At 43.3% G+C, this 16,688-nt stretch overlaps 1 protein-coding gene across 1 annotated transcript in view; it reads right to left on the reverse strand.

The window, feature by feature from the left end:
* The window catches only part of Tekt3 (tektin 3), a 30,988-nt gene extending 15,641 nt beyond the window's left edge, over window positions 1-15,347 (reverse strand). The window contains exons 1-4 of the mRNA XM_038328705.1: window positions 14,769-15,347; window positions 11,875-11,958; window positions 5,490-5,560; window positions 2,118-2,261 (exon numbers count right to left, since the gene is read on the reverse strand). Coding sequence (XP_038184633.1) covers window positions 2,118-2,261; window positions 5,490-5,560; window positions 11,875-11,958; window positions 14,769-15,347 — 878 coding nt within the window. The remainder of the gene's footprint in view (window positions 1-2,117; window positions 2,262-5,489; window positions 5,561-11,874; window positions 11,959-14,768) is intronic.
* Between the last annotated feature and the right edge of the window lie 1,341 nt (window positions 15,348-16,688).

The raw sequence follows: 16,688 nt of genomic DNA on the forward strand, positions 1-16,688 counted from the left end.
GTGATGTATGTAGGAAGGTTGACCTGCAGCTGTGGTGTGTGTAGGAAGGGCTGCTGTCTAGCAGCTGAGAATGTTAAACTGGTTCAAACTTGCTGGGCAATAGGAAGGCAATACAGACTAAAAGTGTCTAACTCAGAAATTTCACTGTCCCCAGAAAACAGTATTCACAGAGTCAGAGATGGAAGGACATTCATTTCAGCAATATTCATATAAAGCTCAGGAAGCTTAGAAACGGCCTAAATGAATGAAAGAGCGGGTTAGATTAATATGTGTGGAAAATCTGCATGGCATGCAAATTCACAAATATTTAATTTACTTCATAAATCTATATTAGCCTAGGAACACTAAACTCAAAAACATCATCATTGATACAGCAGGCAGCGAAAAGTTGGCTAGGCATGTTGAAATGGCGTGTGGGCAATGCCATTCTTTAAGGTTACAAACAACCATCTGTCCATCTGAGGACGCATAGATGGACTAAGGACCTGTTGTCCACGTTGGGTGTCTCCTGATAGTAGGTTTAACAAGCGATATCTGTTTGCATGTTCTTATAATAACATATTGAATAGGACTCAATGTTGTCTACACCCAAAATAATGTCATGAATGTTCCTTGTATCTTATAAGGGATAGAAAAGAACTTGTGCAAAAATGGGGGCCTTAAGAAGCTCTCAGCTCTCCTTGAGCCAAGTAAGGCAGCATGTATGGATTACACAGAACACAGGCTCTGGTTCTGATTCACAGCTGAACAGCAAATGCCCGAGGGGTAACTGATACTGTAGCTCTCAGTAAGTCACTTTGTGGGACAAGGCACCCACAGGACAGAATCAATTTTGGAGTCACTTTAGGGGGTAGTGCGTAGACACAGGTGTAGGGGAAACTGTGGAGATCCTTACAGGGTGGTGAAAAAATCTCCATCTACGTGTGGCTGTGCCGCCATGGACATTCAAATATAATAGAGCCACTGCCACGCACGTGCAGCTCCACCATTTTACTCTATGCAAACATCACTCCATCAAAGTTGGTTATTTTTAAAAGGAAGTGGCAGTCTCAGCTAAGTCCTGCCCAACTAGGTATCCAGGGGTCTGGCAAGGAACCTACCAGAAAGGCAAATGCAACAAGCAGTGGTGAGAAAGGCATTCATGGCTCCAGGCCTGTGCCCACAGGGCCCAGGGCATCTAGGAACTGGCAATGTCTGGTTTCCTTTTTGTCTATGCTTTTCTACATAAGAAGGTGCCGTTTTCATGTTAGAAAAAATTATGTGTTTACAGAATAAAGAATGGTCCAGTTCCCAAGGCCTGGCTCTACTAGAATGAAATCTCATTGAAAAGTGAGCAAGGCCAAGGGCGTCTGTCATCTTTGGGCATTTGGCCATGCTTTGCATAACCTATTTTAACTTGTATTTACATCAGTGCATTGTTGGGAAGGACAGCCTTTTAAGTCAGTACCTCTCAACCTGTGAGTCACGACCCCCCTTGGCAAACCTCTATTTCCAAAAAAAAAAAAAAAAAAAAAAAAATTTACATTATGATTCATAGAAGTAGCAAAATTAGTTATGAAGTAGCACTAATTTTATGGCTGGGGGTCATCACAACATGAGGAACTGTATTTGAGGGTCGCAGCATTAGGAAGGCTTGAGAAGCACGGCTTTAAGTAATGAGTGGGTCGTTAAGAAGCATCAATGCCTGTGAAAACGCTCTTTACCTTGAGGTGCTAGGAACAAATGCTGGCAGACATACCCCTCACGGAGTCGCATCCCTGCCTGCACTCATGCCTTTCTGGAAAAAACGAGGTCGTTCTCTTGGGAGTTGGTCAGTGCTCCAGAGTGGGCTATTATCGAAGTGAACTTGCCTTTCATTTCTGCAAATAGTCATCTACCCTTCTGTTTCTTCAGCCTAAAACCTCTCACAAGAAATTGCCACCGTGGACTTTCAAGACTCCAGAAACGGGAAACTAAGAAGTTTCTGTTCCTTATAAATCACCGAGTCTTGGGGGATTTCGTGATAGTTGGAAAAAGACAACAAAAAAATGGAGTAGGATAACCTGTATGCCGCACTGCTATGAACGCAGAGAGCACGAACGACATTACAATCTCAGAACCGCGTGTGCCCGGCTTACGTTGCGTCGACTCTCTCCACTCCCCGGAAGTAGCTGACGCCCTCCGAAGTGTTGCGCAGGTCCTTGCATTTCCCGTCAATCCGGAGGGCTGTTTGCTTATCACTCAAGTCCTTCTCCAGCTCGTGCTGGGCTGCTCTGTCTGAGCTACGACACACGGGGGAGAGAAGAGAGACAAGTTTCCAGCCAGGCAATGACTTCCCAAGCCACCAGGCATTGCCCCTCTAAGGTGGAACCTTCTACAACTCTCCTCCGTCAAAACAACTCCCACTCCAAAGGAGCATCAGTGAAGGTCACAAACTTGAGTCATGAGGACCCCACCTCGCCCTGCCCTGCCCCACCCATCCCCACCTTGCCCCACCCTGCTCTGCGATATTTCCTATCTATGGGGTATAGGCAAGTGGGGAGAGTTCCAGGTAGGACACTGGTTGGCAGTCATACGTCCATTTCTGTGCCTTCCTCTCTTCCTTCCCATTCATTTTCTATATTCTCACCCCTTTCCCTATGCTTTGAATATAATTTCCCCCAGAACTCATGAGACGTACACATCAAAACCTCCCTCGATCCATTGGCGACCTAAGTTTGTGGCCGTATTGTGGCACAGATGTTCCCCAGGAGATATAAACTAAGAGTCAGAATCAGATTCTAAAGAGTGCTTGAAGTGAGGTCGAGGAGCTGGCAGTTCACCCCAACACTCTGCCCCAGCAGCCCAGCTACTGGGAGAGGAGAGACCCTGGTAATGTCAGAGATATTCTTGCCCAAATTCCAGGGAGAGAGATGACCCACAAGTCACGCCCAGAGACTAACTCTGGAGGAGAGGGGGGCATGGGCGACAGGTGAAATATATCTTCATTCATGGTCACTGTTCACTAAATAATTTTTGTGTGAGCCTGAGAAATAGTGAACACAGCAGAAACTCTTCTCCAAGGAGTTTGTCCTGCCATAGCCCATAGACAGTGCACACACTACACGGGAAGCTGGAGCAGCTAGAAGATCATGATGAACACCAAAAGAGGAACCAGGAACCCTAGAGCAGGTGCTGGGACTTTACACAGGGTGGGCAGGAGAGATCTTATCAGATGACACTGAACCCTGGTATAAGGTCAACCAGGTCACACATGTTGGATGGTGGACGCTGCCAAAGCCCAGGTTTTCTCCAAAGAGAAACTGGAGACTGCTGACTTGCCTTTTAGCTAGCTCATTCTGTTGCTGTGCTGAGGACCCACTGATGAAGACCTGGGAAGACACGCTAGGAGCCGCAGCAGTGACTATGAAGGAGGGAGACAGCAGGGACTGAGGGGACTGCCGAGGAGGTAAGAAGTATTCGACTTCTGGGTAAGTTTAAGAACCAAGCCACTCTCCCACGAGGTTGGACTTCAGGGAGAATCAAGAGCTCAGCTGACTCACTGGATTGGCAGAATTCCGTCACTGCAGTTGGGAGACACATGGGTGAGAAGAGGATCTGGAGGACTTTGGGTGACACCCTAAGCCTGCGTGCTCCTTCCGCACACAAACGTAGACCCCAGTAGGCTGTTGACATTTGGGAAAGTTGAGAGCTGTTAGCATGTGGCCCGTGAGAAGCAGGACAACTGGATGATCAGTCACATCTATGCTTCTAGAACCATAAGCAAGGCCTAGCACAGGAACCGCTTGGTAAAGATTGCTTCCGGTGGAATGAACTGATGCCAGTAGCTTCCACTCTCCATGGCCTGTGCCTTCAGACAAATCACTTCCATAAAGCTTTAGCTATTTTTGTAAAGGAGAAATGAGGGCAGCCCCGGGCAAACTATGTATTTTATGAATCTTATGAGAGAATACATATGCGAAAGATGCCTCCCCTTGGCACGGCTGAGCCTCCAGCATTAGGTTATGTTGGGACTCTGGACTAGAAGATCTGTCTTGTTTGCGATCTAGGACCAGCACATCCCATGGGCTTCTTCTCTTGGGAAGACATCTTTGATGGGAGGGGAGCCTGTTAGTTCACCTAGGAAGGTATGTACCTCATTCACTTGTCATATAAACAAAGATGTCAAAAGCCCTGGATGCTATGTTAGTGCCCAGGGAAGTTCCATTTTCAACTGATGTGCATTCTGAGAATGTGACAGTCATATTCAAAGCAAGTGGAGAGAGTGCAGTAGAAAAGCCACCCAGGGAGGTGAGATCAGCACTGCCCACTAGAGATGTAAGCAAAGGCAAGCTCCTTAAAGGGTCACCAACAAAAAATCCAAGCAAATGAATATGCATGGTGAGGACCTTGTACAAGGGCCTGAGATACAACCAAGGGAGACAATCAGCAATGTGGACTTACAGAGAGATGTGGCCATCTCAGCATGGAACAATGATGCCCACAGAAAGCCAAGGACACATGACATAACAGCAGATTCTTGATTATGAACGAAAATGGGGATCAGGAGAGACTCTTGGGAAACTTGCCAAATGTAGATTCTAGAATTCTTAAAGAAGTCATGAGTTCCTGTCCATAGTCAAATCACGCCAGGCAGCCTCTGAAATGGAATGCGCATCTCACCAATTTCCAAGTAATAGAGCCTTCTAATGCCACCTCCAGAGGACTGCAGCATGCCAACCTCACCAGCCTTCCTGGGATTGACTCCATGGCACAGGTTGGCAAACTAAGCAGGTAGTGATTTGATGCCTCTGTGGCACTTGTTACCTGAGGTGTATCACATGTCATCTTTGGTAATGGCGGCATATACGTGGCCATCATTTCTTTGAGGAAGGGGTGTTTTCAACACTGCTTCTTTGTGTGACCACAGCCAACACAGACCTTTGGAGTTAGCCAGTAACTTTTCTATTCTGACAGCCGTTACCATAACTTAAGAACTGCCTCCTCTTCTCCTTTCCCATTCTTCCACCCTTGCCATAGAGTGAGTGGCCGAGAACCAAAGCCTTGAGGGAGTTGTATTCCACCAAAGAGCAGGAATAGCGCCTAACAATAGCACTGTGGGCACAGCGAATGCCGTGATGATGTAGTCAGGAGATGTGGGTCTTCACGGAAATATGAAAAACAAATGCCAGGATAGAACACAGGCTTCAAAGTAAGAGTCTTGAGTTAAAGGACATTGGCCATCCTTCCCACAGCATCCCCAAATTAGTTTTGAAATAAAAATCAAAAACAAGATCCCAAGTGCTCATCCTTACCTCTGAATAAAATGTGTATATGTGTGTGCCCATCTGCCCAGATGCGTATGTGTGTGCCTGTCCGTGCCTGTTTGTGTGTGTGTATGTGTGCCTGTCCATGTGTGCATGTGTGTGTGCACACGCATGTGCTCTTAAGACGTGCTAAGAGCAGTGTGCCCAGGAGGCAGAAGCACAGTTCAGTGCTGGGTTTGAACTGGATAGAGAGGAAATGCTTACGCGAGTTGAGCAATCGCCTTATCCAGATGTCGCCTCATTCTTTCTTGACAACACAGAATGCCATCAACTTCCTACTCAATTGAAAAACAAAACCACACATTAACACTTTGATTGAGTATATCGTCCAAAGCCATCAGTGCTCAAATCCGTCAATAAAGGAGCTTTTTATTTGTTGAAAATCTGTGATGATAACCATTAAAAAGAATTTTATATTTACTCATTTACCTGCATGCCCCATAATAATACAAATTAGCCTTCCCTTATAAGGAAACTGTAATATGGATCAAGCTGGAACAGAGTGAAAATTTTAGTGTTTTGTTTCCACTCTGTCTTTGTCTTTAACTAAAACAAAACAACAATAAAAAAATCCTAAAATTCTGGTGATGTGAAAGACTGAACTTACCTGATACCTTTTTCCTCAACAGCTTTCCCTCAAAAGTAAAGAAAACCAGTGAAGACCGGGCCCTGGGAGCGTCTCTGTGGTGGCACATGCAATAATAACGGGTAAAGTTCTGTGTTTCAAACATGGAAATTGACTTCGACTCTGGAGGTCAACCACCTGGTGCCATGCTGTGCCCTTGGCTCAGTCCCTACACTTGAACCAACACCTGTGTTAGCCGTGCCACTCACTTGACCAAATGTGTGGCATATTGAGGCTACAATGATACATGTTCTACTTCATAGCATGCAAATATTAATTTCCCTCTGAAATTAATATGAACCTTAGAAAATCTGTAAACTCAACTAACATCTTTCAGAAATTTTTGTAAGTGTACACAATCATTTTTATCATTTTCTCAAGTAAAAAGTGATCATCCTTAACACTTGGTTTGTGGCATTTTAAACTTGGATGCTTTCCAATGACATTAAACAATGCTGTGCAAACCGTCAGCGTAAGCATGTAGACACTGCCACGGGTCATGCCTGTTTTCAAGGCTTGGCAATTAAAGGAAAAATTCCCTTCCGTGAAGTTGCATTTATCTACAATGTTAAATGGGTCTGCCTTCCTTGGGCACACCAGGGAACCAGGTAGCCAGCTAGCTTCCAACTCTTGCCAAGGTGACAGAACATGCCCAAGACAAACAGCCAACCTGCCTGTGTTTGCAGGCTAATATAAAGATGTGTTTGATGTTCTTAGTATATTTAAAATGCACTCCTTAGTCACATGTGGTGATAGGCACCTGTAGTCTCGGGGACAAGGAAGGCTGAGAGACTGAGGAGTTTAAGTCTAAGGTTAGCTTGGATTACAGAGTAGGAGACCCCCATCTAAAAACAAAAAAAAAAAAAAATCAATTCTTTCTCATAAGATGTGATATAATTTTATGCCAAGCCTTGAAAACAGGCATGACCTGTGGCAGTGTCTACATGCTTACACTGCCATCCTGAGTGAAAACATGTTGCCTTGTGCTCCCAAGTCTTGGTGCAACTATAGCTGCACACCTGCTTCAATATCAGCCAGCGCTGGTTCAGATGCCAGCTCTGCCACTGGTTAACTCTGCCCAGAGATGAGTTATAGAGTGAATGTAAGGACTTCAACACTTTCCCAGGCCTTCGTACCGATAACTAAGTGCTTAGTCTAGAAATTATTAGACTTTTTCCATTTATAACCTCCTTGGCCTGGGAGATTTTTAGATGCTCTTAAATCTACTTAAAATAAATGTACAAATCAAATACTCAGTGATAACAAATCAAACAGAAACTCATTTAAAACAGTTCTTTGAGCTGGGCGGTGGTGGCGCACGCCTTTACTCCCAGCACTTGGAAGGCAGAGGTCGGTGGATCTCTGTGAGTTCAAGGCTAACCTGGTCTACAGAGTGAGTTCCAGGACAGCCCAAGCTACACAGAGAAACCCTGTCTCAGCAAACCAAGACCAAACAAACAGCAAAAAACAAACAGAAAACCAGTTTTTGGGCATGCACATAATTTTGCAAATTATTAAAAATAAAGCACAGACTTGCATACTAATGAGATAATGAGCTTATTCACATTTACATAGAGTTAGGTCTAGGCCAAGTATTTGACACTGCAAGACAGAGTGTCTTTGGGTGTCTTTCAGGGTTGATTTGGTGTCCTCTGTACCAAAAATGCTGCTTATACTGCTTATATAAATATACAGAACATAAGGGGAACATTACATTCAGGGCCATTCCAGAAGTCGTTGGAAATTGTGTCTTAATCCCAAATTAAAATTCATTTAAGAACTAAAACATTTTTATGGAAACTAAAGTCAGCAATTTTTAAAACCAGATGTTTGAACAATATGATGCAAAGGCACACTAGTTTTTTACTTGTATCCTGAGGGATGAGGGGAGGGAAATATTAAATGTCTCTGTTTCCTGTAATTCAACCATCATGTTCCTATAAGAACAGAAAATTGTGTAGAGAAAAACATTGCAATTCCTAACATGCGATAGTCTCAACTCTGAGATGAGGTGTTTCAGGCAACATTGCTGCAGTGTTGCATGCATGTATGATATGCACAGTGCAAAGTGCATTCAGAACCAAGGCTGCAGTGGAGTCACATGTTCCAACATGGATGAACACTTCCAAGGACCTCGGTCGGGATCCTTGCAAGTTTGGTTTTGGTTAATTTTTAATTTTGAATATTTAAAACTCTTGCACTACCGCCAAATGTTTATGACCCCTGTACATTCCGTTACACAGCCCAGAGGGGACTGCCACCCACAGAGAAAGAAGCCCTCGCTTAGCAGACAGTCAGTGTTCAGGAGGCCGGAGGTCTTCTGGCAGCTTTCTCCAACCTTAAACATTCCTTCCTGGATTGGGCAGGGAAGCGCATAAAACCCAAGATGTAAACAAAACTTGCAAGTCCCCAGGCTCCTCAAAGTTCAGAGATTCACTAAGCCTCTGCAGAAGGTGACTCGAGCAGGAAGATTGCTGGGGAAGAACAGATACAGGCTTGGGCCTCGCTGCCTTCATGTTGTGCATGGAGTTCCGAGGATGTAGCTTTTGTGTGTCAGTCACCCCTAGTGAGCTGGGCTGTTCAGAAATACAACTGAAAATCATCAAGACCAAACCCAGGGCACTTCCATCACCTGGACCCAAAAGGCAAGCACCTCTTAGCTGTCATCACCATGCTTTAGCCTCCCCTGGACCTCCTTCTAGGCACCCACTAACCTACACTGAGTTCCTAAAGAATTTTCTACTGTGGAAATTTCCATTAGGGTGTTTTCACTTTGGGGCTGTTCTGCATACTGTTCCTATACATACTCCCATGCAAGCTTTTCCCTCTCAGCTCATGATTTCTTTTCTCCTTGGGTGGATACCTGGGAGTAGAGTTGCTGGATTATGTAGTCACTCTAACCATTTCTAAAGTAGATGCATCGTTTTACATTCCCACCAGCAATGTGCACCTATTCTGACCCCTCCACAGTCTCAGCTTTTATTTTCTGTTTGGTCGTCACCATCCTAGTGGTATGAATGAGTCTCATTATAAAGGTGATTTATATTTTCTTGGAGATGAATCATGCTTAGTGGTTTCATGCCTTCTCCTCTTGGAGAACTGACAATTGACCATTCTTAAAAGCTGGATTACTTGTTTTTCCCTAAAACGTTTAATCATTATTTAGATAGACTAGATACAAGCCCATATCAGATTTATGATATGTGAAGATTTTTGTTAATGATAATCTTTGATGCACCAATTTTTCAGTTTCGGTGATGTAGCTTATCTTAGTGTCATGTTCTAAAACTCTGTCACCTGTTCCATTGTCAGAATTATTTGTGCACGCCTTCCCTGAGCATTTGATCATTTTAACTTTTACTCTTAAGTCTTCTACCATTTTATGTAATGTTTTTTTATGTCATAGTTTAGGGATGTGAGCTTTAATTTTTGCACATGGATATCCAACTGTCCAAGGACCGTTTTTTGGAAACCATTCTTTTCTTATTTAATGTCCTTGGCACGCTTGTCAAAGACCAACTGATGGTCACTGTGAGTGTCTATATCTCAGTTCTCAAGCTCTGTCCCATTGATCTGTCTCTATGTGTTACTCTATCTTATACATTAGAATGTAGCAATACATTTTACTGGGAGGTTAGAATCCTCCAACTATCTTCTTTTTCGGTATTATTATAGCCCCGGTAAGTCCCCTGGACTTGCATATGAATTTTAGAATTGAGGCTTGCTGACAGTAGTTTCTGTCTCCACCTGGATGCCACAGTCATTAAGTCCCAAACACACAGAGGCCTACATTAATTATAAACTGATTGACCTATTAGCTCAGGCTTCTTATTAACTCTTATAACTTATATTAGCCCATGATTCTTGTCTGTGTTAGTTAGCAACTTGTCTTGGTATCTTCAGGGCACCTCACAAGAGTGAAAATAATGGGCCAAGTGACAGATCTTAAGTCTCCACTCACTAATGGTGGCAAAACAATGAGAGATTGCTTTATGAACTTTGATAGTTATCAGATACAAGGAAATAAGAAAGTACAGAGAAGGACCCATCATGGCAAAGTCATTCATGATGCCCCGGTTCCTAATTTCTCCTAGGTAGTGGAAGGGGCAGCGACCTTTATCATTCTTAATGTGATGGTCATTTAAAAGTCCAAAATGATGTTAAAGAGACACACTGATGGGGTGTTAGGATAAAATCACTTGAATGACCTGACTAGCTCGAAATAATTTCTCACCAAGGACTCCTTTTTCTCTCAGGGATCAACAAAACAAAGAAAAAGCAGTGGGACCCTGAAAATCTGGTTTGGGGACAGAGAAGATGGGCCCATCACTGCAGTAATTCTGTGATTCTGAGAGGGAAACCAGCTGAGAAATTAAAGGGAGGCGGAGCGGAAGGTCCTAGTGAACTTACATGCTCTGGGCATTGTCGAGTTGGGAATGTCTCTCAGAAGAAGCTAAGAACTGGTGACTGTGCACATGGACCTAAAACACGGAGTAGAACAGTGTCTGGGAATTGCATGGGACTCGGCTTTCAGAGAAAGAGTTAAAGCTGACAGGAAGGTTCAAGGAGGCAACGATGGCGGCCAAGACCACTCCACCATCAGTAGAAAGAGGTAGGTGACAGTAGGGCAGGCTGAGAATTGAGCTGGGAGGAAGGACAAGCAGATGCTGGGTGTGACCATTACATACTTGATCCTCCTTCTCCTCCTCCTCCTCATCATCATCGTCATCATCATCATCGCTGTCATCATCGTCGTCGTCATCGTCATCATCATCGTCATCATCATCGTCATCATCATCGTCATCATCGTCATCGTCATCGTCATCGTCATCGTCATCATCATCGTCATCATCATTGTCATCATCATCATCATCATCATCGTCGTCATCATCATCGTCATCATCATCGTCATCATCATCATCATCATCATCATCATCATCGTCGTCATCATCATCGTCATCATCATCATCATCATCATCATCGTCGTCATCATCATCGTCATCATCATCGTCATCATCATCGTCATCATCATTACATGTCAATCAAAAATTTAAAAGCTGTTTGCAGAACACTTGGGGTGGAGAACTAGTGCTTAATTCAATGTCTCAGCCAAAGAAAGAGACTGGGAGTAGCTTCAAGCAGCGGAGGATGGAACCCTTGACCGACTGCAGAGGTGTTACTGTAGGCAGTGCAGAAAGGTGAGAGAACTGAGAAGGAAATCAGACGTAGCAGGTGGAAAGTGTGAGCGCCTGAAGAGCCCGCAGAACGGCAGGGAAACATCAGCTCTAGGGTGGCGGCTTGGCAGAGGACCAAACTTCCCCAGATGTTTGTGCCCTTTGACACTGTGGTGGCATCAGACTACAGGGACCAGAGCCCGTGCCTTCCTTGGAGACGGAGCACAGACTACCAAGTGGTGTGTGGGATAAGGAAGTTACCAGACTGCTCGATACAGGAAGGCTGAGCTACGTCAAGCGGAGGCATCTTCACATTGTGAACGCTGGGGATTGAATAACCAAAGTTGTGTCCTACAGGGATATGCAGTGGTAGGAAAATGACCTCAGCGCCATTTGAAATGAATGAAGGAGTCTTCTCATTCACAAATACTGCCTGAGAGCAATCTTGGAGACACGTGGATGTCAGTGCTGTGTGACCCAGCGGTGTCTGTCTAAGCATGCTTGACAGAATGACTCAAATGCTCCAAAAGCGACATGGATATGCGTCCTGTGGGACCACAGGCACCTAACCTTTCTTTATTCTTTCCTGCTTTTTAAAAAAATTCTCAGTCAACACACATTACTTATAAAACCAAGAGAATGGACCTTTGTTAGGCACTATATATTTGCTTACAAATGACTATAGAGAACACCGTAGCTCTGATCTCTTCACTTAAACACATACTTGCAGCAAGAGGCTTCTTATTATCGATGCATTCCCGCCCCGCCGTCCCCCCCTTCCCCCATTTACCGTCAGCAGTTCTTTCTCAGCTTCATCATGAACTAGGTCAATTCCCATTCTCTTCTCGCGGTGAAAGAGACACTCTCGGGCAACCTACAGATCCACAGAGCATAGAACGCGTCACTACAAACTGACCACAGCTTGGGACAAGAAAGTCTAGTAGCCTGTTTAAAATAAGTCAACAGGGACTCCCTAGTTGGACTTCTCAAACCAGTTTGGGAGAGTCTAGCCTAAGAAAGACCATGACAGGGGAAGAAGCCTATGCTGCTACTTGAAAGGCTGGTGTCTGCTTAGGACACTTTGAAAAAGGTTGAAGAAAAAAATCTTAATTTGCAAAACTGACAAAATGAATTCCTATCAGTTAGCAACTGAGATAAATACCTGGCACCAGTCTACTGAAGAGAAACAGTTTTATTACATAAAACAAAGAGTTTGGGACATCATGTCTACGTATTTTTTACTGGAAAAAGTAGACTTGAATGATTCATTTTCAAAATATTAAAATATTTGTGGAGCCAAATATCTAAATCATTATCTTTAAAAAATCATTTGTCATTTTCCTAATTATAAATAATATGCTTTTACCTATTAAGAATTAAAATATAGAAAACATGATTGAGCCGTACTCGTCACTATTCTATTGTTTGGTTGATTTTTAATAAACGAAGGCAACAGTGTCCTTACAATTTTATACTATGCTTTAAGGATCAAATTAAACATTAGACTGAGGTTTTAAGATGTTCTTTGAAGCAGAGAATGTTAATTATGACAATGGAAAATAGCATAAATTGCTAACCATGAATTATGTCAGAGAGGTTATTATGTAGCTAAAATGCTTTTTTCAAACCTTTTCCATGACATAGAACTACTGTATGGTGTTCAGCTTTTATAAGCATAAAATGCGAGCCATATTAGAATATGTTATTGAAGCTCAACAGAGCAAATTTCTACTTTTTAATAGTATAATTTACATTTACTGTATGAGGAGCTAGTGGGTTATGGGAACTGTGAGTATTTCCGTGGCTATTGCCACAGCGCTCTCCAGGACGCTCCCTTGGGTCCACAGCCCCACCAGTGACATATCAAAGTGCACACACTCTGCCCTAGATGGTAATTACTGCAATGGTTGTAAGCTAGAAATGGTCACCTTATTGATTTAATCACTGCCGTGTTATTAAAATTTAACAATCTTCCGCCTGTTAAGTGGCTGTTTGTATTTTCTCTTTTGAAGTTTATTTCTGTGTAACACTGCTGTAATCAGGACCTTCTGGTTCCATTTGACAGTCTATGATGTGACCCATAAGAACACTCGGCAGAAACTGCAGGAGAAAGCTCACATCGGAACCAAGTCAGGGGTTCAGTCATCAGGAAGGGGGAGTGAGGCAGCAACTGAGAGCCCAGAGCTAGGTCCCAGATAAGGCACTGGAGGCCTTAACAACCCAGGGTGAATTAATCCAAAATATCCTATCTGAGCATCCCCAACCTCCCAGGGGATGCTGAACCTTGTGAGTATTTATGTATTTATGGTTAGAGGAGAAAGGATGGAACAGAAGAGACACTGGGCATCGATGCTCAACAGAGTCCTCGGATCAGTAGACTTGTAGCCCCCGGTCCTTAGTCTTATACTGCAATACCATGTGACCTCCTGAGAGCGCTCCATATGGAGACAACTGGGGTTGTTTGCATTGGTTGAGATATAGACTAATTTATCTGCTTTCCCCAGCGTTAGGCATGGAATGTCTTCTTTCTGTGGTGGTGGGCATGATAGGGTTGGAGGGCCCATTGTGTGGTACAAGGGTCATAGGTGATGGGAGCCCACTCTAAGCCTAATTAGACGCCAGCAGAGAAGTTGAGTCCTGCCTGTATGACCATGACAACTGGCCTGCATTGGTCTCATTTATCTAAGAAAAGAATCCTAAACAATTTCTAATAGGGTCTCAGTTGATCATTTGTACCCTGAAAGGCAATTACGTCAACAAAGGCTTCATGGCACAGACTGAAAAATTTTAATTTTCTTTTTTTTTTAATTTACTGATATTCATAGTTATTTATTTTGTTATTCTAAAATTTTATTGCATTGGTATTAGAAAATATTCTTGTTATATGACATTTTAACATTTTTATTTTTTATTTTATTTTTTTAAAAGAAAACGATCTTTTTTCATTTTACATACCAATCCCAGTTCCCACTCCCTCCCTTAATTTTCTTTTTAATAAACTTTATTTGAATATGTATGTGTGCATGTTTGTGTGTGTCTACAGATATATATCTGTGTGTGTGTGTGTGTGTGTGTGTGTGTGTGTGTGTGTGTCTGTGTGTGTATAAATGACAAGGGCCAAGGTCAACCTTGAGTGTTGTGTTTCCTCAGAAACCATCAACATTATTCTGAAACAGTTTCTCATTGGTCTGGAACTCACTGATTAGGTTAGGCTGGCTGGCCAGTGACCCCAGTGATCCCCCTACCTCCTCCTCCCCAGTGCTTGGATTGCCATCACATAATGCCATTCCCTGATGTTTCCTATGGGTTCTGGGGACCAAACTCAGGTCCCCCTACTTACAAGGCAAAGGTGTACCAACTGAGCTATCACCCAGCTCCCATTAAATTAAAATTTCCTAAAATGATTATTTTCTTAAATTTTCATCTTAATTTAGAGCCTGCAGAGATCAGACCAGCTTTTTTAAGAGTTAATAAAATATCACATTCAGCTGAAAATACTGTATAGCCTAATGGTGTTTCTTTAGTCTGCCTCGCTTTCTGAAGTCACTCAGAAACTCGTTATGGGTGATATATGTTTATATGACCATGGTTTAGCCATTACCAACCCCATTTACAGATTGATGGATGAGTGTGTTTCTATAACAGCTAAGCTGCAGTGCCTTTTGCCCCAACTCTCGGCCTTACCTGCAGAGGGGCTTCCGTCTCCATCAAAGCCCTCTCCAGCCTTTTCTTCAAATCAGTAAGTGCATTTGTCTCTCCAATCATTTCATCCAACTCATGTGTGATTTCAGATTTCCAAAATGCTATGTCATTGACACGTTCTCCCAAGTTTTGGGTAGTGTCAACCTGGACCTTCCGGATATGCTGGTATTTGTCTTGAATGAGGCGAGATGTGTCCACTCTGAATCTCTCTGAATTATGCCGTGAGCTATTGGACTCTTGGTAGTTGACTAAATTGGAGCGATACCAATCATCAGGAGTATACCTCGTGAAGAGGGTGGTTCTGTTGGACACGAAGGGGAGCATGGTGCTCTCACACACCCTCTGAGCTCTCGTGCAGTAAGGGGACAACGTTGGGTAGCTGGAGGCCGTTTTGTAGTACGTGTTCGGTCTCCATGGAAGGCTCAAGCTGTGTGTCAAATTATGATGGGGAAAGCGGTCCCGATAGCTTGATGTCACGGTACCAAGGGCTGGTAGGAAACTGGTTGGTGCTGGCTGAGGGTGGGCATAAGTAGCCGTTAAAGTAGAGCCTACAAGCTCCATGGTGCCCAGACACAATTTGTGACTCTCTCCTGCAAAGGAGGAATGGAAGGAAAGAGGGAGGGAGGGAGGGAACAAAGGAAAGAAAGAATATCACATAATTTAATCTTATATAACATGTCCATAGAAAGTGACATTAGACATAGTACCAGTTTTGGTGTGCCCAGGCTCATTAGATATCTGTTCTCATATGTCATCAGTACTTCTTGATGATACTTTCAAAAAGTTTCCATCCCTGTGTCTCTGAAGGTATGTATGAAGGTAGTGTATGAAGGTAGTGCTTTTATATCGGCCACTTGAATTTTTGAAATTGCAATGATTTTTAAAAACTAATAATGTTGAGCGCAAACTCAAGAGTGTGACTTTGTGTCTAAACAGATAGCTACCCCTACATTCAGCAGATTCAAATCTTGCTGTATGACAACGACACAGGGCAAATTACTGGACCTTCTGCTGCCCTGTCAGCCAGTCCAAGGGATCAAAACCAACACTCTCTTTGAATTGTTCAAGCAGCCCTTCAGGAAGCAGTTCCTTAGCAGCATGCCCCAGTCCCATCACACCCAGCATGTGAGCTGGGCGGCAGTGGGATGTCCGGTGTGCAGATATGTCAATGAAAGTATGAGACACCCCCTCTAAGAGCCTCCGGTATAGAAACTGTCAACCACTGTGTGGCTAGAATGTCACAGCCATGCTAAGCATTGGGACAACTGGGACAGCATTGGCCCAATGAAGGTTAACTTTTAAATTACCAGTTGAAAGGAGTAAACGGTGTCAAAGTCCGTCTCCCTTCTCCCCTCAAAGTCCACTAGCTACTCAGAAGGAGTCGCTGTGAATGCTTGTTATTGACTGTAGCTTTTCAAATTATTCCATTCACATGGAGCTATATATGTTATTTATATACTGTAGACATCTACCTATGTGCCACTTATATGTGCAGAGCTTTTCAAAGACAAAACACTGAGCTACAGAGTTATCATAATCACAATGCATATTTGTTTAGTTCAATACTTATCAGTAGACTATGACATACCTTTTGGAATTTAAGTATGATTCTGCTGGGGAGGTAATATCTCTCTGTCCATAGAACTGTTACTAAAAAGAAAAGAATCAAGTCATATTCAATTTGATGCACTATGCAGATAAAAAGAAATTAGCCCCTCATTGATTAAATAGCTAGACACCAATGTCTTCTGACCAAAACCACAGAACAACTGATTTGCAGAACTGTGTTCAAGTTAAAACCCACCCAGACCACATTGTAGAATAGCTGCCTGTGCCAGTGTGGCCCAGGGAACACGTGCTTCCTCCTTGTTTGCTGAGTCCTTCCTTCTTTTTGCTCCTAAT

This window comes from Arvicola amphibius, chromosome 4 (assembly GCF_903992535.2).
Source record: "Arvicola amphibius chromosome 4, mArvAmp1.2, whole genome shotgun sequence".
NCBI classification, from domain to species: Eukaryota; Metazoa; Chordata; class Mammalia; order Rodentia; family Cricetidae; genus Arvicola; species Arvicola amphibius.